The sequence below is a fragment of the Hippichthys cyanospilos genome, chromosome 7 (genome assembly GCF_059441005.1).
Source record: "Hippichthys cyanospilos isolate Australia breed blue-spotted pipefish chromosome 7, RoL_Hcya_1.0, whole genome shotgun sequence".
In the NCBI taxonomy this organism is placed as follows: Eukaryota; Metazoa; Chordata; class Actinopteri; order Syngnathiformes; family Syngnathidae; genus Hippichthys; species Hippichthys cyanospilos.
The window spans coordinates 7,118,175-7,142,518 of record NC_142375.1 but is presented as its reverse complement, the minus strand read 5'-3'; the positions used below and the strand labels follow the sequence as shown (position 1 = coordinate 7,142,518).

General features: G+C 40.8%; 1 protein-coding gene across 1 annotated transcript; it reads right to left on the bottom strand.

Moving 5' to 3' along the window:
* Positions 1-2,783: 2,783 nt before the first annotated feature.
* rtn4rl2a (reticulon 4 receptor-like 2 a) lies at positions 2,784-6,968 on the bottom strand. The gene is made up of 4 exons (XM_088420454.1): positions 6,754-6,968; positions 5,879-6,105; positions 5,539-5,772; positions 2,784-4,483 (listed from the first exon to the last, which is right to left on the bottom strand). The coding sequence occupies exons 1-4, from the start codon at positions 6,809-6,811 to the stop codon at positions 3,626-3,628; spliced, it is 1,377 nt and encodes a 458-aa protein (XP_088276580.1). The 5' UTR covers positions 6,812-6,968; the 3' UTR covers positions 2,784-3,625.
* Between the last annotated feature and the right edge of the window lie 17,376 nt (positions 6,969-24,344).

Genomic DNA, 24,344 nt, shown 5'->3' with positions numbered 1-24,344 from the left:
ACAAAACAAAAAAAAAACATTGAAGCTCTGGGAATGCGAAAGATGTAGCTTGAAATGGCAAAGGAAAACTATGTATTGATTTTAGAGGGAATGAGGCTAGCCACTTTGGTTGGTCAGGAATTGGCTGCATTTCTACCTGCCATATCTAGCAAAACGTCAAAAGGAATGAAACTCCACTGATGCGCACTTTGCGCCCGATTTGCATTCTACACTGTGTATAAGTACCCTGCACACCATCACTTTCACGCAAACACAAAGTTGTACAGGAAATGAGCCAATGGAGGGTGTTGTCCACGGATGGACAGATGATATAACTATAGATGGAATAGATTTTAAGGGTATATTGTTATTGTTGTGCTTCGAATGACATCAATGTCCCTACCCCAGACAAACATCTATTGAAATCCAACAGTCCAATGTTGTTAAGCCAGTGTGTTAGATTAGAGCATGTATATCTAAGCAAAAGCGCATACCTGTTTTGATCAGTTAAGTGAATGTGCTATTTGACACTAGAGGGAACTTCAAAATAATTTAATACAAGCCAAGTAACCGGGTCAGCATCAAAGTTGCTGGAATCCAACTACTACAGTATAGTCTCAGTAGTTAAGCATTTTTAGTGGTCTCCAAAATAAAGTATTTCATAACATATAAAACTGAAACATTTCTTTCCTTTCTCCATTTTTCATCTCAGAAATCCCATGCGACTGTGTGTGCCGACTGACGTGAAATGACGTCCAGCCACGCCCACACAAGTTATATGAGTTCCATAAGGATGCGTCACAAGCATCTTTTTCCAAGAGTGATTGGAAAGTGAAGGATGAGCTGTCTGGTGCACTTGTTACATCCTGAAATAGGAATGACAAGTTTACAGGGACACTGGGGAGCTCAGAATGTCCGTGTTTGTTCTGATATCTTTGTTTGCGTTTCCATAGGAATGTCCACTTGTGGAGAGATGTTGTTGAACAGGGAATCTAAAGAACACCCTTATTGATGTGCATACCTCAGAACTGCATAATAGTAAACTGATAACGACAGTTTATCCACACAGTGTGAAACTATTCCATAATGAGCGATAGTTTATATTTAGCTGCAGAACAGATTGTGGCAGAAACCTTAATACCATATAAAAGGACTTTGAGCAAGCAAGAAATAAAGCACTAGCAATCACCTACACACAAAAATCAAACCAGTGTATTATTAAAGCAATGGAAAACAGAGGTCCTTTCCAACCAAACCAATTGTGAAATCTGATATTTCAGACTAAAATTATACAACCGTGTTTCATGAAACCTTCTCATAGGTAGATTTTCTCACAACTGCAGCCATTTTGTCAGATATAATAGCTGTATTTGAACTTCTATTTCAGCTTTGTGTTTTACTATTGTATGTGCTGAAATGGGTAAACTGTAGCGTATTGTAAATTGTGCATCAGATCTGGTCACTGTGGCTGAGATATGTATGAATAGAAATCAAATTGGAGCGCAGTTATTAATCTTAACACTTCCTTTCTCTGTTGTATTTAGTGGGTTTGTTGCGCTTGGACAACTGACAACTGCCTGGAGGACTTACACAACACTGTGCGTCTGCCTGTGTGTGTGTGTGTGTGTGTGTGTGTGTGTGTGTGTGTGTGCGTGCGTGTGTGACTGAATATGAGCCAAGAAAAAATGATCTGCCCACACAACAACATCAGGTTAAAACTAGTTAAAATTTATTGAATTTCATCTTTTCATGACATGTTTTTCTTCCACATTTAAAAAGATGAATAAGCCCCTGAAAAATACAAACAGACAAACGTGTATTTCCTTCTCTGTTATTCAGTTCAATGTGCACACTGAAAAACTGAACAAGAAAACAAAGAGTGACAGCGTTACAATGGAACTTTGCTCATTTCATGAAAATCTTCCAATGTCTGAGAAGTAATGCTACTTGCCTTCCAGTAAAGCTTTTACTGAGGTTAGCATTGAAAATGATCTAGAAGTGGCATCACAATAGACTTGCCTGTTTTTGCCAAGCAGGGACAACTTGCTTGGAGAGAATATTTGCTCACACCCACTCTTCAACTCCTACTCTATGTCAACCTTGACACCTTTGCTTTGCTTCCATCTCACACTGCTTTGCTTTCAAATCAGCATCTGAGAATGTGAAGGAGCTGTAGGTTATGCACGGGGTGCGGGATGAAAGCATGTCCGCTCTGCTTTGCGCGAAAGGTGAAAAATGGGCCAATTTTTATCGCCTGCATAATGCATATTTTTGCTGATTTCTTCCTCTCCTCGTGCCGTTTCCATTACTCGTTAATCCATCCGTATATCTGCATGTGCCTGACCTTTTTCCCTTTTTTTTTTTTTTTTTTTTTTTTGCTGTGTGCACTTTGCCACTCATTTGACTCCTGCTGCTCTCTTAGTTTATGCGCTAATCTGCCAATTTGCACCTCCTCGGTCCATCTGGCATCTTCAGATGATGACTCACAGGAGTGACAAACTTACTGACGTAATTGCCTTTCGCAGCGCCACCAGCTTGTGAAAGCATTCAACCTTATTTATCCACACTGTGGCAGATGTCGTTCACAGTTAGCGCCATCACTGACCAGACTAGTACTGTATGAATGATTGGTGTGTCCTTTTGGGACACTTGACTCAGATGTACGCGAAATGTAGTCACCCAACAACAACCTGCTACTTTTTACTGTATATTAGGTATAAGTTTGAATATTGCCTTTTTGTAGCGAAAAATAATGACGCTCAGCATCTTCAAATTTTCTAAAGAAAAGCACAAGTAATCAAATGGATATTCAATTTCTCTTTTTATAAAGATGTTCATCTGCATCCAGTCAAGTTTTTTTTTTTACATTGTGTCAATATGTCACAGAAAGACATCCAGCAACAGGCTTCCCGAAAGGAAGAATTCTTTCCCAGCGTCTGTCGTAAACGACCCCGTATTTACAGAAAGTATTAAAACTAGCACAAAAAAAAATGCTAAAAGATTGAGTTGCAAATACGTATAGCTGCTAAGAGTGGATTTTTGCTTTCCTGCTTCAACTGCCAACGTGGTCCTCCCGTGTCACTCCCTCAGCACCTTCAAATAGACATGTTTTCCTTTCTTCCATTTACCCGGGTCGAGATGAGCTAGACGACATCAATTTGAGCACCCACAACAAACATACATAGTTATTTACATGACACTGTAAGTGGTTACAATACTGTTGTTACTACACACTGTGTTCTAACAGTAATTAGTAAAAGCCAGTTACCTGTGCGCAATAATAGCACTATTAGTTTCTACTCAGTTGAGTTGATGAAAATAACAACATCATTGACAACTGCTTTCTTGCTGATGTTAAAAATGGACTTAGCCCTCACAGTCCTGATTTCAGGAAAATCATGACATCATTCAGGCTTCAAGCGCAACGCCGCGCCTGTAAGTGTGTTGTATCGAAAGATCTCCTAACAGCCCTGAAAAGTGTTTAGCCCTGTAGGTGGTACAATCAGAATCTCCCTATCTCGCTCGCCATGCCTTGAGGATTAGCATACAACGGAGCCGTGGTAGGGGAGCAAGAGAGTCTTAACGCGGACCCTTGCAGCCTTTAAAACAGGCCGGAGGGTACCGGGCGGGATACTTGAAGTTGGGTTCAGCCGAATAGGAGCAAGTGGAGATCGAATGCTAACAGTGAGCCGGCCAATACTGAGAGGGGAGAGGGCAAGGACGGTGAGGTCGAGGAGGAAGATGCGGGCAGGTCAAACTCGGGCGGGCACTCGAGCTCAAAGCATCGCAGGGTGACACCCGAGTCCTCGTTGCCATAGTTTGCCCAATACTCTTCCTGGTCAAGTTTAGGCAGTGCCAGTTCTTCCTCCCCCAGCTCATACTTGACCAGCGACGTGGTTGTGGACGGGCCTTTGCCGTACAAGCCGGCTTTGACGGTCTCTGATGACTTCTCAAAGACACCTTTGGTGGATGACTGAGGCTTGTTTTTGTGGAACCACCATCTGGTTTTGGTACTGAAAGTGGTGGTGGTGGAGCCGGCGATGGAGCCTGGATCGGGCAGGGGGCAGAGGGCAAAGTCCATTTCTCGAAGAAAGCGGAGGTCTTGGCCACGGCGCGTGGAAGGAGATGCGCAGATCACCTCGGATGAAGAGACGCGAGCCTCCCGGAACCACTCCCACAGGGCGCGGGCTTCGCAGCCACACGACCAGGGGTTGGCGTTAAGGCGGAGGAACTCTATGCCCTGAGTGTCCCTCAGGGTCTGACTGGGCAGCTCGGGCAGCGAGTTGTTGAAGAGGAACAGCATGGTCAGGCGACCAAGGTCGCGAAAGGCCCTCCGGTTCACCTGCCTGATGCGGTTGTCGTGAAGGAGCAAGCGGTCAAGGTTTACCAAGCCGCGAAATACATTTTCTGAGATCGTACGTATACGGTTTCCGTGCAGGAAAAGTTGACTCAGGTTGATGAGGTCGGAAAAGATGTCATCCTGCAGGAAGTGTAGATGGTTTTCCTACAGACGAAAATATCGAAAAGGAAAGATGTTGTCATGAGATGTCATGTGATATTTTGGACTCTTTCAGGCGTTCAGCGAATGGATGAAGTTACTTTAAGTTCATTGAGCCCTCGCCAACACTGTGTCATCAATTTATAACAAATTTGCCTAATGAAAATGTTTCTTTTTTTGTGGCTCAATGTTGAAACTCTGTGCATGTTAACTTTTTACCTGTATTCTGCACACACAAACACAAAAGTGTTCAATTATTGTGATCCATAAACCTACCTGTGGGATAAATACATTTGTAACTGTTTTTTTTTTTTTTTTTTTGATAGCTTGACAGGTGGACATCTTCAAAATGCAGCACATATTTTGTGTTTACACTGCAATGCTGTTTGAGTTATTTGATATAATTAATATCCATTCCAATGTACTAGTGAATTACTGTGCATGTGTGAGTACGCTTCTTGTCGTCATTAGTAAAATCATTCAGCAAATCATTAGGATATCGAGTAAATGCCCCAATTAGTTTAAGCCGCATTGAGTCGATATCTTAATAGTCCACTCAAATATAAATCGAATCTAGTAGCAACTAACAAAGTGAGGATTGAGAATTTATTTGGCACCCTTGATATGCAGGTTAAGGTTCATATATTGCACTTTTTACTCAGAAGTAGGACGGCTTTGGTTTATTAATTAGAAAAGCAAAACTCTTCATCCTTTGAGGATCATGTGCTACTAATTTTACGAGTAAAGTGCTCTAAAATTACATTAGTATCATCTAGCCGCAAATCTGTTTCAGCTGAAATGCTTTTATTGAAATCCATTTCAGCATTCATTCAATATGCTAAAAGTGTATGCTGAAAGTCCACTGATTGCCTAAAGGAAACGAGCATACTAGTAAGAGTACCTGATGCTGGATATCAAAAATATGGAACAACTGATCCAACCCTGCAATACAGTTTGACTTTCTGAGTGTATGAAAAGACGTACATTATTTTCACTGGAACTAATTGAACAATTTTACCTGGGCATGTATGTTAATTTCATTTCATTCTGGCACTTCCTACCTGTAAGTAGAGATAATGCAGACTGTAAAGCTTGCGGAAGATGTCGTGGGGCAGGGCAGTGAGTTTGCAGCGGTGCATATGGAGGCTCTGGAGCTTCTCCAGTCCACGGAAGGCTCCTCCTTCCAGGCGGTGAAGGTTAGGGTTGTCCCCTAGGTCCAACTCCTCCAAGTCCCTCAGCTCACTGAAAGCCCCTGCTTCAATCCATGTTATATTGTTGGAAAACAGCCAAAGAACCTGCAATGCAAAAAAAAAAAAAAAATAAAAAATACAATAGAAGTGAGTATTCCAGGTGGTAAAACGTTTAGACTCATTTCATGCCTTTCATGCGGCATCTTCCCACCTGAGTTCCAAAGCCAAAAGAGCCAACTCTAAGCTCCGTGATCCTGTTGTTCTGGAGGAAAACGCGCTGCGACTCATACGGCACCCCGACCGGGACGGTGGTGAAGTTCTGCGCCTGGCAGCTTACAGTCATGGGATTCGGGTAGCACACACACCGGTGCGGGCAACCCAATGCCAGACTTGGCTTGCTGAGGACCATCCACACCACCAAGCAGAGGGACAGCCCACCTGCACGGAGGAGAGATGAGCGAGGAAGGAAAAAGTGAGTCGGGAGTTTCCCGTGATGCTGAAGCCAGCTACCATTGGAATCCTCTTACGCATTTTCTGCATGAGCTTGTATCCACATTGCCACAACTATTACTGTTTAGCATAACTATACACTGTTTTTATGACTGATCACCTACATGTCAACATTATCAAAAAAAAAATTCCCATCTTGCTTCATTTAAATGTTCATCATTATTATTATTATTATTTTATCTTTAATGCTGTTCTTCTATTTGTCTTTCTTGGTTGGTTTGATTTTAAGAATTCATTTGTAAATGTTTCTGGTGTGACAATATACAGTATGAATTACAATGGGATGAAAACTATCTATCTGTCAATCCATGTAAGGGTGGCGTTTTGCATTTCATTTTGCATTGAGATAGCTGGATGAATATTAAATATAGGCTTTCTCAGTTATTCAAAAAGCGTCTGTACACTGCAGTTAACCCGACTTTTTACGCACAGCATGGTTCATACTTTAAATGCGTTCTGGGTGCTAAGTACTCAATCTCAGTTGAAATCCGTCGTCACGTAACTATTCGAGAATACAATTACAACTTTACAAAAGCAAAAGAACGAGAGGCATTATTCTGAAAAGAAGGTACTTACTTCGGCAGTTACGCACGATGGAGCATCGTCTGCTCCGAGAAAACGAGAAGCTTTCCATCCTTGAACCAAAGCCCAAAGCGAGTTAGCCTAGTGGGGCGTAGTATTGCCTGCTATCTCCGCTGATGACCTGGTTCCCGAGTCGGAGCGACTGAGAGCGTGCCGGCCGATGGGTGCGAGTGTCCCATTTATAGTCCCAGCATCCAGTTCTCGCCTACTGAGGCGCTCACCGTGGAATCTCCTACGTCACAGACGATGGGGTCATGATTGAGTGAGGGCGGCAAGAAGCGGAAAAGGGCGGGGCCCGCTGTCGGGGATTCTCTCGGGCGAGTTGACGCGCGTAACGGCTGGTTGGACGATCAGGGAGGAGGAGACTGACGACGCACGCAAAAGAAAGGGACGAGGAGGGAGGGAGCGCAATTGAAAACTCATGAATGGAGGAGGGAGGGAGCCGAGGCATGTTGCCCGCTGATGATGACTGAGCTTTGTGGAGGAGCGGAGGACGGGGAGGAGAAAAGCGCGCAAGTCCTTTCCTGGCTGCCGCGTTCTCGACTCTTTTGGTCCGTTTCCGGCGCCTTGCGAGCCAGACAAAAGCTACAGCACAAAGCTCAGATGGCTGTGAGCAAGGAAACGAGGATGCCCCCGAATTATGATTCAGCCGTAAGGGAAAACTTGATGCCAGAAGAGAATCAAATAATTGGCGTTATCTGTTGTGGAAGTTTAACACCAACCTTCGTCCATCCATTTTCTTGGAAAGCGTCACCAATTCTGGGCAGGGCCCCAGGCAATCACAAGGCACATACTGATACACACTCATATTAGCATACACGCCGGTAAAAGCCATTTAAGCATTTATTCTTCCTGTCCAACTTCCAAATATACCGCATACTCTTGTTTTCCTCATCATTAAGGCACTTCGGGGGAGCAGGCCAAGTTACTAGTCCCAACAGAACAATCACACGTTTTTTCACTTGGTATTTTTTGACGAGAGAACTTCGGCATTGTAGGAGGATAACTGATATGTGACGAATAGTGAGGCAAAACAGCAGGAGCATGTTGAGGCCTAAGGGAAGGGGGGGCTATCCACCCAAAGGGGGATTCGACAGCAGTCAGTTGACGACTTCCGAAGAAGGTGGCAGAGAATTTTGAAACTGATAAATACACCGTGTGATGTTTTGATAATGAAGCGAAATCATGCATCACTATTATTCTTAGCACTGAAATATTTGGTAACGTTGTTTCTAGAATTATTATATTATTATTATTATTATTATAAATGTTTATTTATTCATACAATACCATAGCCTTAATACTCAGGAACCATGCCCATGTAGTCGACGGCACGGTGGCGGAGTGGTAGGTACACCTGCCTCAGGTGTAATGTTCCCTGTGACGTACTGGGAACCGGTTTAGGGTATACTCCTCCAATTGTCCAAAGACAGTTAAGTTCTAGCTTGTCTGTGAGCCTTGTGAGAATAGATTTTTGTTTCGACCGGGGGCAGCTGGGCCAGCGTGTCGAGCAGTACAATAGACTAGTACTTTGGGAAATTATGAAGAGAGCACACTCTGGCTGAGACACACCACACTCAGCACTTAGCACCAAGCACTCTCAGACGGGCTTGAGTGAAATTCTGAACGTGGCCCAGGAAGGAACTTTGCAGACATAAATACAACCGTATAGTATCATGAGCAAAGGTGAACATTGGTGACTCAATGGATTCAAAATAATAATTTGCACATGTTCAAAATGTCCTCGTGACAAAGACTAATTACAACCATGTCCGTGAGCATATCTGAACCCTGCCCAACTGACAAAATGCTTGAAAATTCTAACATTCACTGCCTTTGCAGTCATTTGAAATTCAGTGGCTTTAACAGTGCATCAGAGGATTCAGTGTGTTAATACTGGCCAAGATTGATGAATTTCCAACATTCAGTGTGCACTTTGTTTTCCAACAAAACTCCCACTATAAAATAGTTGGGGATCATTTTATTTGGGCAATACTCTATGCCAGATACTATGCTAATTTTTCCATTTAAGGGGTCAATAGTAATAGTAAATTTTGCTAGACAAAGCTAGACTTATGCATTTGTGGAGTTTTCTTTCATTTACTATGTTTTTTTAGACTTTGAACTGTTACTATTCAACATAATGGGATATTTGCACCTTTGGGGGCCATTTTGGGACAAAAGTAGTCATTTTCCGGCCAATGCCAGAAAACCAGGGTGGTCACAGGCACTGTATGACCGAGTATGCTGTGCTTGACATTGTAGAAACACAATTAGACTCGCTGAGACCTGTGCGTGAGATTGGCAGGTTAAACAAAATCGTGAATGATGTAGAGTGATCCGGTCCTTCACGTCGGTGGGTTTGACCAGGCCGATTTGGATTTCCATGAAACTTGATGTACTTGCTGATAATGAAGGTACAACACTAAATCTAAAAGTCTAGGTCAATCCAAACGTGAGCTATCATGAATCTCTGTGGATATGGATACTTTGACTCCTTATTGCTAGCAAACAAACAAACAAAAACTGAACCCTGAAGTGTTTATTTTTTAGAGAAAGTGTGAGATTATTTTTCATGTAAAAAATGTCAAGGTCACGTGATGCGCAAGGTTAATTTTCTGTTGTTGGGAATGATTGCAGATTTGGAGCCCTTGTGGAATTCCCTCTCTAACAATAACTTATTTGTGAAGATTGGCCCAGTAGTTGCTGATTTGACTTCAAGTTTCTGGCTAAAATACCATACTTTCAAGTTGTCTTCAACTTTCAAAACAATAGGAGGACACACAAGCGTTTTCTTATTCCCAATCTCTTTTTTGAACTGTTTTTCCCAGCCTTTAAGTGTGTGACGAACACGCTTAAAATTTATTTGACTTCATACCAAGCATCATTAGACAGAAAAAAAACCTAAATTGTGGCCCACCTAAAAATGATTTTGACACCCCTGCCCTAGCACAATGACGATGTGCCCAGACTGCTACTTTCTGTTATCAAATTGTCAGACGAGCCAAGGGCAGGGCAACTCCGTGCATGGGAAAGCCCAGAGGCACAACAGTGCCGCAAACACACTAGACTAGACTTGCGCCGGTACAAATATGGATTCCCAACCATTTTAACACCGAGAGCACATGCTCCACCCTACCAATATAGGTTAATATTAAATTGAATGAATACCATAAATTCCATGCTGAATGTTTTTCCTCTCTCTGATTGTATTCATTTTGTTTTTGATTGCTATTTCTATTGGCATAAACACATCATAGTGCAGCAACTGCTAACAGACTGTGTTTATGTTTTGGGTAATTTATTGTGTCTATGTAGAAAATACATATGAATCTGGAACACATGATATGGGAGGGGCGGGCATAAATAAATTACAGTGTTCATGGTGCTAGCTGTTAACAGCAAGTGACCACTGGATATTGTTCAGGTGATCAAGCTCTTTTTACCCAGCGTAGCAGAGGAGTCGTTTCAGTTGTCAATGACAACTTTAATTCCAAGTTTGGCCTTGAAAAATGAATATGTTTAAATGAGAGTTGTGTCGAGGTAGATCATGAAAGCCTTGCCATTCATAAATGTACACAGACACAGATCAGCGTACCAGACGCACACAAAACAAAATGAGTGACCAATAAGTGATGAGTAATTCAGACTGCGTTGTCCTCTAGTGCTCACTGACTGTGGAGGACAATCTGAACACAGGCATCCCCTTCACACACACCTACATCACCAGCTGCACAAGTGTGTGTCAAATGTTTGTCGCGAAAAACATTCTTCCTTATGTGGAAGAACTTTCTCAAAATGCCACATTCTTACTGTGTGCTGTCAGTCACGTACGTGGTAGCTTTGGAGATAACGTCCTCCAGTAGGTGTCACATGACATGTCGCCTTGATGCCACTCTTCCCTTGCAGCACATAAAACAGCTTGTCCCAATCTGTCTGTCTTTAGTCTTGTCCCTCCGTCTGCATCCCACACCATAGTCAACTGTGAGCCCCTGTCCGTCAGAGTGAGGAGTGCGTCATAGCACCTCTATGCAACAGCTCGTTGTTCTCTTGCTCCCTGTGACATAAGTAATCACAGTGACATAAGTAATCACACCTTCAATACGTTTTTTTGATTTGACGTTGACATAAGTAATCACACCTTCCATACGTTTTTTTTTATTTGCCCCCGAGGGTTTACTGCAGAATGCATTGAAGTTGTGAGTGATGTCAACTCGCTCACACTTCCTTGCAGGTTGTGATGTCTACCGCTAATGGGATATTGAAGTTGAGGTGCGCTTGCTACTATGGTAACAGCACACGTCCGTTGGTTTTTCCTGCAGTACAAAGTAAAGACCATTCTGCAGCAGTTCGCTTCAAGTGGTGTTTGAGATAGCTGACAAACAATAGCGACTCATTCCTTTATTCTTTTCCTCGTTCGTCACACTGGTTAGTTCCTCTGCATATATACGGTCTATGTCTTCTCCACGAACTATATTATTGAAAACGAATGTCCTGGCAAGCAGTTTAAAATCTACGCTTTGCATTGGACGTAGGAATCAGACTGATTTCTTGGGTCCATTATTTTTTCATGGTTCTGGGTTCAGAAATATCAGAATCCTTTTCTCAGTCGTTTTGATTCAATTTTAAGATCAGAAGGGAGTTTGTCATAACTAGTTGTTAAATCTTCAATCGTTAGCTCACTTGTGCACATAAGAGCAATTTCTTGTTCCTTTGAACAAGCTGCAAATGCTTTGCTGAATCGATACAAATGATTTTGTACAATTGTCTGCGTTTTTCCTGTGTTATCCATGTTCTCTGTTTAATTATCTCACCTGCCACAGCAGAGACATTTCATCACATAAGCCTTTGCCTGCAAAATGGTGGAGAAAGCTTTCACGTTTGCATACTTTTATCCAATTTGGTTCCCCAAATCATTCTCGGCTTTCTCAAATAGAGGAATGCGTGAAGTATTTGTTCAACCAACGATGAAGCAGCTTTTTTGTCAATAACAAATCGCATGATGGGATGTGGATGAGAATTTGAGGCCCAAAACCAGTCATGGTAGATTTTGGAAGACTGCACTGTAATTTCTACAGCAGAGCATGTACAGTTTTCCCAAAGGACACTTTACTATGTTCACAATTTGTTTTTATTTTTGTTGTTGATTATCTTTGTGCTTTGCAGTGCTCTCTTATTTTTGTTGTTGATTATCTTTGTGCTTTGCAGTGCTCTCCTTTTCTTTATGACTTGCTACGAGATTACTGTATCCTCCAACAATTATCAATTTTGCACACTCCAATGCTGTAAATACACCTAATACACTAATACACTCATGTATAAAGGAGGGACTGGAGTGTTGTGCATGCCCCCCTTCAGGTTGATACCCTCACCCCCCAATTACTTTTATCTACTAATTATTTTGGGGACCTGGCCTCCTCTGCCCATAATTTTTCAGTCTGGCACAATCCCTCTGTCACAAAGCTACATTCACTGTGGTTCCATCTTTTTAGCATGTGTCACACTGTCAAAAACAAAGACACTCGTGCCAGTCTTCTTGCTCGCCTCCTCTCAGCGTTCTCTTTGTTTTCAAAAGCCCCCCCACCTTATGTCTTTCAATTGTCATCCTCCTTTGCGTCATCACTTCCGCATGGTGCAAATTAAGACATACAGTCTGCTGCACAAAGCTTACTAGAGTAATATGGCTTTTAAATGAGCTATAGTTTAATAGTTGTGCATCTGTATATGGCCCCTGTGGTGGGAAAAGGAAGTCTCATCAAAGCAATTCCCTCAAGTACAAACTTGGATTTTTATACTTAATGGTAATGTGAGCCTTTTAGTGCATAAATTCTGTTCTGGTCAGACTGGGTGCAAACTATTTATCAAAGTATGAACTAAAGGGGATTCAGAGAAAAATGATACAGAGAAAAATGATATAGAATAGAATCATTGTACGCAGGTATACAATGAAATTGGAAGTGCTGCTCTGATGCATATTAATAATATGACCAATCAATAGAATAATATTTATACAGTATACCATAAGCAAAGAATAAATACAATAGAAACCATACTTTTCAGAAGTACAGTCATAGTTATTTTCAGTGTGTTATTGTTTTGTTGTTATTCAGAGCGTGAATAACTCTGGGAAAATGCTGTCTCAAAGTGTATTTTGAGTGGCTTTTTTGAGCCCTGTATTTCTGACCAGAGAGCAACAGCATGACAGGAAGAAGACCGGAATGGGTTGCGTCTCTGACAATCTTCCTTTCACTGCTTAGATAGCGAGAACTAGCAATGTCGTCCAGTCAAGGTAAAGAGCACGCGGTGATTTTCTGGGCATTGTTGATCAGGGCATAGGTGAGTAAAGACGAACAAATAAAGACAAACCTGCTAAAACACATTCCAAAGTAGTGGTAGAAAGTGTGGTGTTTCGTTTGCGTCTTCTAGAGTTGTGAGCTGGAAGTGACCAGGAGGTTCTCGGTGATTAGCGCTCGGAGGAAAGGGCTGTAGCAACCCCGCTGTTAATTGAAAAAGCGCCTCCCTACAGTCACCGTATGCACAGTAGTAATGAAAGAATTTTTCTTCATGTGTTTGTGTATGTGCACTCGTGTGGGTGGTATGACAAAAAGTGGGTCGTATATTTTTTTCTTTTTTTTTCTTCTTTCTTCTCCATATTCTGTTCTCTTCATGTTATATGATGTTCATTTGGTTACGCTCCTTCCAGTGTTGTAGTTTTAGGTTAGAGCAATGTAAAATATAATGACACAATGTGTAGATTGATTTAGAGCAGGGATTCTCAAACTTTTTGGAGTCAGGGACCCCTTTTAGAAAGCAAATTTTCCAAGGACCCCCACTGCAAATGTTTGCGGGAACAAAAAAAAAAAAAAAATCAATGCCCTTTTTGTTCAGAAACATACTCAATTTGGTAACAAATGTTTTTGTTATTTTTCAGCGATAGTGAAGTTTGGAAAACAAAACTTTCAAACTGAAAGCATCCTTATAATAAACCAGGTCAAACTCTCCCCAAAAGTTGCTGCCAATTATTTAGTCAAAAACACCATTAGCTTTGCTGGCTTCATCACCTCATTAGTAAGCAAAGGTAGACACTTTTCTTGTTTTAATAAATTAAATTGATTAGTTGCTTTATTGAAGAGCCATGAATATATACAATTTGCCTGGCAACCAGTTCAGGATGTCCCCCTCCTACTGCCTGAAGCCATCTGCGATAGGCACCAACAAGCCTGCGACCTTGTGAAGACAAGGGCTCTGGAAATGGACAGTATAGCTCATCATACCTCTTTTCTTTTGGTAGTAATTTGTTAGGATAAGCAGCTTTAGAAAATGGATGGATGGCTATGTATGCCCAATATATCGCAAACATATTTGCCGTTGTGAAGCATTACGCTTTCAAGCTAGATTACCCTGCACTATTCTTTAGGGATGCCTCATTACAGCCACAAGAAAAACCGCAAGAAGTGCATGTCTTGTTCTTCACTCGTCACCTGGTGGAACATAAATTACATGTCAGCCATGAAGACAAATAAGAATAAGAATGCCTGTTTAATGATCTGCATACAAATAGAACCTTTGGAATGATTAACACCATAGTTAGTAATATATCATAATTTCCTGATTTGTCCTTACAACTGTGGATGTGGTACCATTTCTGCATGTATTTTGTCAGTCAGATTCATAAAACAATGTAAATATTCTTTGTGGATCTACAAATTATTCAGATTTTTTTTCCTTGATCTTTGGGGGTGTTTGATGAGACACTTCACTAGCTTCAATTCAGTTCAAATTTCTGTAAATGTGCTGTAAATACTAGGTGTATACATCCAAATTCTTCAAAGTCCTTTTCAAACAACATGGTTAAAAAAAACAAAAAAAACTAAATCTTTTGTTTGGCTGAACTGCTTGGCATTTCATTACCTGGTAGTCCGTGGTCTGTGAATGAGTATCATGTTCTTTCATGACCCATTAAATGGGTGGGAGTCCAACGTTTCTAAAAATATAAATGTATAACTTTGTGTCAAACTTTGGGCTCACTTTGATTTTGTACTGAATTAATTCACGCTTAGTTGCTGCAATGGCCAGCTGGTGGTCGCACTTTAGTGTCTCTTTGAGTAATCCCACTCTTCTCCCCCCAAAACCTTTAAGAAACACAAAATATTCTTCAAAAGCACTGATGGGACTATAGAATATGGAAGGAAATGGAAGACAATCTGAAAATGATTAAAAAAAATAAATGAGTCAAGTGACAGTTTACATGAAGAAATATTGTGCAATATTTGCATGATTTTTACTCCCACCCCAATGGTGGTCTTTCAACTCTAAAACTGATTTTGTTCCCCCTCGGCCCACAGTGCATAGTCCATATAACTTTCAATAAGAAAATATAAGAGAGAATGTGTGGTGTGTGTGTGTGTGTGCGTGTGTGTGTGTGTGTGTGTGTGTGCGTGTGTGTGTGTGTGTGTGTTTGTATTGTTTCTGACCAAAAAAAAATGTTTACTATACATTTACAGTTGAATAGAATAGAATAGAATAGAATAGAATAGAATAGAATAGAATGAATGGCTGGTATACAATGAAATCAGAAGCACTGCTCTACACAATCCACTGTGTGGCGTTTTCCAGGCATGGGCTGAATATTTTTGTCATCCACTCCTGTGTCTATAGCTGGAACTTCCTCCACTTGCTCTCTCCCTCCCATCCATATCCCCAACCTCCCACCCCCCCAATTACCATTTCCTCTGCTTGCAGCCCTCTGTCCCCCATTTATTTTTAACCCACAGCCATGTCTCATGCCTGACGCACATGAATACGTAATGTGAAAACACAGAAAATCAAAGAAACTTCACATCTGAGGGGCAGACGGACAGTTAACATAGTAAAACCACAAACAGGTTTCATTTTATGAAACATCACCTGTCAAACAGCAAAAAAAAAAAAAAGAAAAACCAAACACCTGCCAGCCTTTGTTTTTCGGTCTTGATTTGATACGAGTTGCCTATTATTTCTTTTTCCTTTATCTTTAACCAATCTATCATGCTGAATGCGCACACCCACTCTCAGACATGAGCACAGAGACGAGGCGGAACACACATCAATCTTACATCATTCAACAGTCAGTCTCAGACTCGTCTTAGAGGCAATAAATAAACACACACACTGTTTGACGCACACCAACTGTCAAGAATTAGTGCACGGGAAAAGAATGGAAAATCTTGCATTCAATCTTGAACTGGTTAATATGGAGGGGAGTAGCATGGAATCAGACTATTCCAAGAAAGGCTAATTTTTATTATATGGTTATACCTTCTGTAGCAAAATTTGACTGCCATTACTCTGGATTAAAAAAAAAAAAAAATACATTATACGTTTCATAGAGAGCTGATGTTGGATTTTAAATTAATACATTTTCTTTAACGGACACTGTCTAAGACTTAGACCGTTTTTCATTACGGACAGCAGCAGGTGCTGTAGGTGCTGCAGGTGCTGCTTTACCATTGTCTGTTGCTATAACAAACATGGCCGCCTCCGGAGAAGTGCCACCCTTCATGTAATATCAATTAATGATAACTTGACCTACGATTTATTTGAAAACATACTGTTGGTTGTTAAGGACACATTTATTTGCATTTTTTTTTAATTTATAATCATTTATTTTATTTCTTTTTAATGAAAAGGGGACTAAATCTTACACAGTGCCTCTTTAAGTCTGCATTGGATTAAAAAAATAATGAAGAAATAATTCAATAACCACTTAGGTGTCGCGAGACCAGTTTAGTTCTGGAAGACACTAGACTCTTACAGGAATACGCTTATGAAGTTTCATAACTGATGTATTTCAAAATCAACACTCCCTGAACTGTAATTAAAAAGAATATTAGAAAAAATTATCTCTGGGGTTTCTTGAGCCCAATCCAATTTCGGAGAGGCAGAAGACCCTCCCAAAACTCAACCAAAAGAGCTATCATAACAGGTATGATTTAGTTTAAAAATTTTAAAAAATATTAATAATAATAATAATAATACACTGTGATAAATTGTGACCCTGCCTTGAAAGCCCATTTGGAAATGTCAAACTCACTTTAAAATTTGACATTGAAACCCCTCTTTAAAACATTGTAACTGCTAACCCTACAATGAGACCCTAATAATACTTTCAAACAGTAATTGGAAACCCAACTCAAAACCCCTAACCCTACTTTGAAAAACTCTAAACCCCAACTCTACTTTGAAATCATACAGTACTTTGAAAACAATTAATACATGGCATAACCAAGGGGGTAAAAACTAATGGGGAGAAAAAAAGTCACACACAAAGCTTGTCTGAATACTTTGTCTATCTATCTATCTATCTATCTATCTATCTATCTATCTATCTATCTATCTATCTATCTATCTATCTATCTATCTATCTATCTATCTATCTATCTATCTATCTATCTATCTATCTATCTATCTATCTATCTATCTATCTATCTATCTATCTATCTATCTATCTATCTATCTATCTATCTATCTATCTATCTATCTATCTATCTATCTATCTGGCTGGCTAGCTAGCTAGCTATACATAGAATGTCAAGAATATATCTCAATCAAGCATCCATCCACAGCGGCCAACACAGCCATAAATATGTCTTATGTTCAATTTTGTGCTGCTTCGTCACATTACGGTGTATTTTTGACTTTTATTATTTGTTGTGTGCATTTAGAGAACTCTCTTAACGATGAATTTCAGGTTATTTGGAGGCAGTTCAAATTCTTGAGGCACACGAGCAACAATGTCTAAAAACATACTCTCGTGAATGATGCACATTAAAAACTGCAATGGAAAATGACAATTACATTGCAAATTTTATCTTCTGGGTACTGAGAAATGACAACAGAGACCTTAAGGATGGAATATTTGGGCAAATCTCAAAATACATATTTTTGACAACGATACAATATAGAAATATAAGTGTACCACAAAAAAAGGCCACTAAGGGGTCTAATCCTAGGCTATTATACACCATCATCTTTATCAAACCACATTTGAGGAATGCAGGGGAGAAGAGTGCAATTAATGTCAGTTCTGGAAAATGGACTTTCACTTATATAGCGCTTTTGTATTCAAAGCGCTTTACACTAACCTTGTCATTTACCTACTGATGACACAGCATCAGGAGCAACTGGGGGTTCAGTGTCTTGCTCTAGGACACTTAGACATGGTCTCGATGGTCGGGGGATTGAAGCCACGGCCTTTCGGCTGGGAGACGACCACTCCACCACCAAGCCATGCCGCCCACATTTACAGCTGCCTGCCTTACATCTATAGAAGACGGTTTCATTAACATTTGTCTAAATGTGTCTAAATTTCATCTGTCACATACACTACAAGTAAAACAAAGTATTGCTGAGGATGAATTGATTAAAAAAGTCTTTAATTAGGGAAAAAAAAACTTCTATCTTGCATTTCCTAGCCAAGAGCCAATCAGAGGAAGAATGCAAATTTGTTCTGCATTCCCAGAATGCTCTTTTCAGCAATAATATTGAAACCAGGACGAAGAAAGGGAGCAATTACAAATATACAGTATCTCTGGTCAAGTCAGTTGTGATAAAGCTGTGAATGACAAGTAACGAATTGAACCAACAAAGTTTACTCAACTGAACATAGTTCAGTTCTTGATGGTATAGCAAATTGACTACTGTATTATCACATTAAATTCAGTTAGTATGTTGAAGATGCAGGAATATGGGAGGTAAACATTCAAGTCAGTTGAATTATATTTTTGTAAGCAAAAAGGGGTGTGGTGTGCTGACATACATCTGACGTAATGTTTTCACCCATTTTTTTTTTAGCATTGCTGAATTTACTGCCTTGTAGACCTTTCCCCTATTTTTTTCAGGATTTTAATACCTTTTATACGTTGTATTGTTTTCCACCCACCTACTCTGGTTTTTTTTTTTTGTTTGTTTTTTTTATATATATAAAGTGGATATTGGATGTTTATTGGTGCATTTCACGGGGCATCATTTTTTTGTGGATTTTCATTTTCAGCTGGCCTAGTTTCCAATTCAATTGTGCTGTACTTTGATGTCCATAAACCTTTTTTGAGCATGCACACTCCTGACTATCCTTTAATTTCTCAAATTAAGAACAGTTCCTTTTATATTCACACAGACCTTCAGCTTTAATTAAGCTTCTCCTTCTTGCGCTACTCTTGGGCATTCGTAGATAATTGTTGCTTTCCGTCTTTATCCATGCTCAGGGCAATGATCAGACCCTTCGGTGAAAAAGGAAGAATAAGGGGATACTGACAACTTATTTCATTTGCTTGAGAAGGCTTTACCAACACTGGGGAATGACCACCTGCCGACCATTCAGCCAGAGCGAAGATTTCGCCAGATGGATGGAACATTGGCAAGGGAATTGGAAGTGACGGTGGACATTGAATGGTGTGTGTGTGTGTGTGTGTGTGTGTGTGCATCTGTGTTTGTGCGCCGATGTGTGTGCGTGTGTCTTTGCGTGCTCAGGCCTTAATTTGACTCTCCTCTCCACTCATTTAGCAGCAGTAAACGTCGAGGGGCCTTTATTGATCCCAAAATGCTCAACACTTGAGACTTACCCAACTCTCAGTGACATCAGAAGGAAGGCTCGAAATAAGAGTAGCCATGTGCCTGATGGCTTTTACTGCAGTCCACTCATGTTTCATCCATATGAATGTGAGTGTGCTGTGTTCTGTGTGTGTGTGCGCTTGGTACTGACGTCAATACTCCTCCATTTCTGATTTAACAGGATAGGAAGGTCTCATAGCACCTTGTAGGAGTCATTGAGCTTTATTTATAGACTGAAGTGAAATAGGTGTGAGTCTGATAGGTGAAGTTCCACATAATCAATACCTCCATGGGAGCATGAGGTTGTTGAATGGTATTTTTTTTTTCATATAGCCCATTGTGTTCTTGAGAAATGAATAATAAGGGATAAAACAGGAAGTCCTGCGAGGAAATGAAACTACATTATATCAAAAATTATAAGGTAAGGGACAAAAGATTCTGAAATAAAGTACAAATCATATAAAATCCACTTATATTTTAAGTCTTTTAAGTTGTACCTTCGCACTTGAAAGCGACATCTCTTGGATGCGTGACCTGGGACATAACATCAGTAATGTATCCTAGGATCATCAGTTTCGGGCCTTGCAACATGATATACCCTCTCCTTGGTGACCCAGCCAGGGCTGATCAGACCCCAACTTGCGTCCGTCCCAGTTGTAACCCATGGATCTCCCCTCTTGAGTCTCAACAAAATTGTGGCATCTCTGTAGCTTCAATAGTGGATTGGATGGCCTTCTTCTTGCTCCTGTAATGCTTAATCCCCAACTTTGCTGAGGGATCATGCTGCAAAACCTCTACAGTCAACTTCCATATGGTCAGACAATGTCCTCCTGCCCATGCTCCTACACCTCTTCCACCACCTTGTGACACCTGCCAAGTTTCCTTTGTCTATCTGTTCTTCCCAGGACAATGTGAGTTCCATCATGACCAGGTGTTTTGAAGCCTTGGAGAGAAACGATCATGTCTGTAGAGATGTTATTGGAATGTGCTGGGGTGAACTTGGCTCTTTGCCGAGATCAACGTGCAGCTGCCAATCATTGGCTATGTGGAGGAGGCCTGCTATTGTCTGTCCAGGTTACTCTTTTGCTTTGATGGAGACTCTTTGGTGTATGATGGTGTTTGCTGATGGTTATGGCTGAGGCTCAGCTCTCAACTACTGCTTTTAGAACCTGGTCATGGCACCAGTGGTACCTATCCTTTGCCAGATTTGGGCAGGTGCAGAGAAAATGTTCTAAGGAACCTATTCTGATGCAAATAGGTAGGAAATAATTTTGCCTGCTTTCACATAGAACCTGATGTGGTGGAACTCGGACTGCATGATGTTTGGCCAGGTGACTTTCCCGTGCTCTCTCACATTGTCCCCGTTCCGTGCTGACTCTTCTGCCACACCTACTCGAACCTCTTTCTGGTGTAGATGGTGTCTCCTCTTGTCTCATTTGGTTCTTTGGGAAATAGCCCAAGCCTTGGGCAAGGCTGCCACCTCCACTGCCTTCTTAGCCTTCCACCTCTTTCAGGCTGCAAGGAAATCCAGCCACTTTTGAAGGAAATCACGGATCTTCCCTTTGACGGATTTCATTATTGTTACTGGGAGTCCATGGGTAAGGAGAGGCCATGGGATTGGGCAGGATACAATGCTGGTAAATCCAGTCTTAAAACCTGCCAGGCAGGCTGGGCCTGTCTAACTTGGTGAGCCACCTTCCTAGCTCTTCACCAGACTTCTGCATGCCTGCAGACTCTTCAACCTGGAATCAACGAGCTGATTTAAACTCTGGTTGCTCCGAGATGGGTGGGATTGCAGTTTCTGTGATTGTGAACCCTGAATCATTTCCCCCTTTTTAAGTACTATGGATCTTGACTTACTGTAGAAGGCTTGAAACTCATGCACTGCTCAATACAATCGGTGGTGCCAGTCACTATTTCTTATTGTTAGAAAAGCCCACCAGAAAAATCCTTCCAGAAGCGGGCTATAAAAACGTAAACAATGCATCCGCCTATCATTTTTGCTCACGATGAACTCCCACAAGAAACAAACCCTAACGCTCGACTTAGTATTGGTCAATGCTGATATAAATCCTACCTGATATATCCAGTCGAGTCACCATATCTTCACATTGTGTGTTTAAGGAAAACCGATGTAAGAATGGCGATCATGCCACTGTCCCATCTTGCTCTCTTTACCTATGACTGTGTCGCCCCCAAAACAAGACTAGCAATTAAGTACGCCTGGTGTCGCAACAACAATCTCCACCTCAACACAGACAAGACCAAAGAATTGATCATAGACCCAAGGCGGCACCTGGACAAGACTCACCCACAACAAAACCTGTTTGAACTGCTGCCGCCAGGCAGATGCTACAAGAGCCTGAGGGCCAGTACTGCCAGGCAGGCAAACAGCTTCTACCCATAGGCCATCCAGATTCTGAACAAATCCCTCACTCACCAATCTGCCTCTTACGGCACGCACACATGCACCTTACATAATACATATATACATAATATTTTGCATTACGTGATATTTTTGCGCTATCTTCCTCATATGTACTCGTATACAGTTCTTCTATTCAATCTATTATGTAAAATGCTCAGAATGTAAGTCTAGTAATTTATTAGTGGTAACCCATTATTACTGCCGTGATGCTCTATTACTGCTTTTTTGTCAGTTTTTTTTTGCTTTCGTTTTATTGCCTACCTTATTATTTGCTCGATTATGGAATGTAGTCTGCTCAGGGTGGTGAACAGAATAAGAATTTCATCGTGTGATAATTCTAGGCATATGACAATACAACTTTTGAATCTTGAATCATGACTTTTTTTTAGAATGCATTGTAGGCATCCAAATCTAAATGAGTGAATATTTGCATTTAAACAATATAATGATCATCAGTTTGAATAGAGATTTTTTTTGTCTGTATTCAACTGAATTTAGGTTAAAAAAGATTTGCACATCATTGTATTGTTTTATTTTTCCTTTTTACACCCTTATGGAAATTGGGGTTTGCACTTCAACAAAATGGGAACAAACTAGGTTCCAATCAAGACCCAGCCTGCTCCACAAATGAAACAACCTCAGCACGTGTCTGGGCCACATCACACCGGCACATCAGGATGCTGACGTTCATTCCACTTCTTACACTTCTCACACTTAGTGTGATAAATCTCTGCAACACTTTGCGAATGACGTTATCCAAGTGCGAACAGGATTCAATTCAAGCAAGTGGATTTCTGAAACTTTGGCAACATAGTGTAAGGTTTATCACGCAACACACACACGCGCAACACATTTTTACCAAGGACCTTTTCACAATCTAGTTAGAGGCTGTTTTCTCCCAGTTTTGTTTTTCTTTGCATGTTTTAGTATTTTCCATTTGGGCAATTTAAAGTTTGACGGGTGGGACATAAACCGTCCTCCAATTTGAGAATGTCCCTCAACCTTACCATATAATAGCTTGTGAAGAAAATGTTTTTCTGTTACTATTTTTGCATTGTTGCGAAATGGAAGGCAAGGTGAAATCGTGATGAGCAAACCTGGCCCACAATTGAGAGAGAAAGAAATTCATGGAATGAGAATTTTATGTTTGTTCCACTTTGAAAGTTGTACTTGAATTGAATGCTAGGCATGTTTGTGTGAGTGGGGTGTACGGGAGTGCGTTTGACGGCGCTTCATGGTCTTTTGACAACTCGCGGGGTATGCATCAATCCTGCTCAAACACAGGACAGTGTTTTCAGCCAAGTGCACCCGCTTGCACACGCATCCTGATGGGAGGGAGGGGTACAAACATGAGAAAATAAATACATAAAATGAAATTAAACATGATGTGACAGTGAAATATTTAGGGTTATTTTGTACAGCCAAAAACATGCGCAACAGTCACTGGACATCTGGTTGTTGACGGCTGCACATTTCAATGAGCAATAAGGATTTGCATGTTGGGTAAGAAAGACGTCAGGACAGAAGGTATAGTGCTGTGGCGTGAGACCAAATGCTTCACACTTTACTGAACAACATATTCCTAGTTATCACCCCCCTCCCCACACACACACGTACACATTTGCGCCTTGCAAGATATCATAGTTATATACGGTATGACATATTTTTCTTCATGTATCAGCTACAACGTTTTTCTGTAAACTATTGTTATGAATACTTGGTTCTCATGGGGATTTGATTTGGTAGGAGGAATGCGTGTTAGTAAGAGCAATGCATTGACAACTTTTTACATTTTATCATCAGTAAAGTGCTTTTTAGCCCGTTTTTCATAATGTTGGAAAAGTCTACCTCATCCATGAGTCTCGTGAGGATGATAGTCAAGATAGTCAAAATGATGGATGCGTGCATGTTTTCATGAAGGGGCAAAGGCAGCTCCACGGTAAGGTGCAGTCTCTGTAAATGGGCCGTTAATAAAATTAAATTACTCAGGTAATTTATATGCACATATTACAGCGTGGAAAGCATTTAAATATCAGGTTAACATAAATTAGTACGCTTTTCAGCGACGGCCAGCTTGATATGCTTGACTGAAATGTACATACTTGTTTAATCACCTTATCGAGTCAATTTTGCACTCCCAATTTACTTTTCATTTTATGTTTGTCCACTGTCTTACCTGCATGGTAAGGTTGGCAGAAGTAGCTAAAAGATCACCAGAGGTTGCTAGAGGTTTCCAAATGTTGCTCTTTGTTGCAAGGAAATGTTGAACGTGTTGAAAATTCAGAACATGTTCAAACTTTCTTTGCATTGCCACAAGTTCAATGTCTGGTGACCTCCAGAGACCTTGTGGTGACCTTGCAGCAAACTTGAAGGAACCCTGAAAGAGATTAGAAGAGCCGCTATCTTCGGGGACACTCACCAGCAATGGGAATAAGAGATTGTACATAGAGAGAGATTTTAAAAAAATGCTGAGTAAATAAAGAAGTGAAATCAATTTTAAATATGAACGCAAGTTTCAAAAGCATTTAATCTTATCGTGTAAATATACAGCCTTTCAAGCACTTCTGCA

Coding starts and splice junctions, on each gene's coding strand:
- rtn4rl2a (XM_088420454.1), bottom strand. CDS start 6,811: ATGGAAAGCTTCTCGTTTTCTCGGAGCAGACGATGCTCCATCGTGCGT. Junction 6,106..6,753: donor CATCGTGCGTAACTGCCGAA/GTAAGTACCTTC, acceptor TCCTCCGTGCAG/GTGGGCTGTCCCTCTGCTTG. Junction 5,773..5,878: donor CTTTTGGCTTTGGAACTCAG/GTGGGAAGATGC, acceptor TTTGCATTGCAG/GTTCTTTGGCTGTTTTCCAA.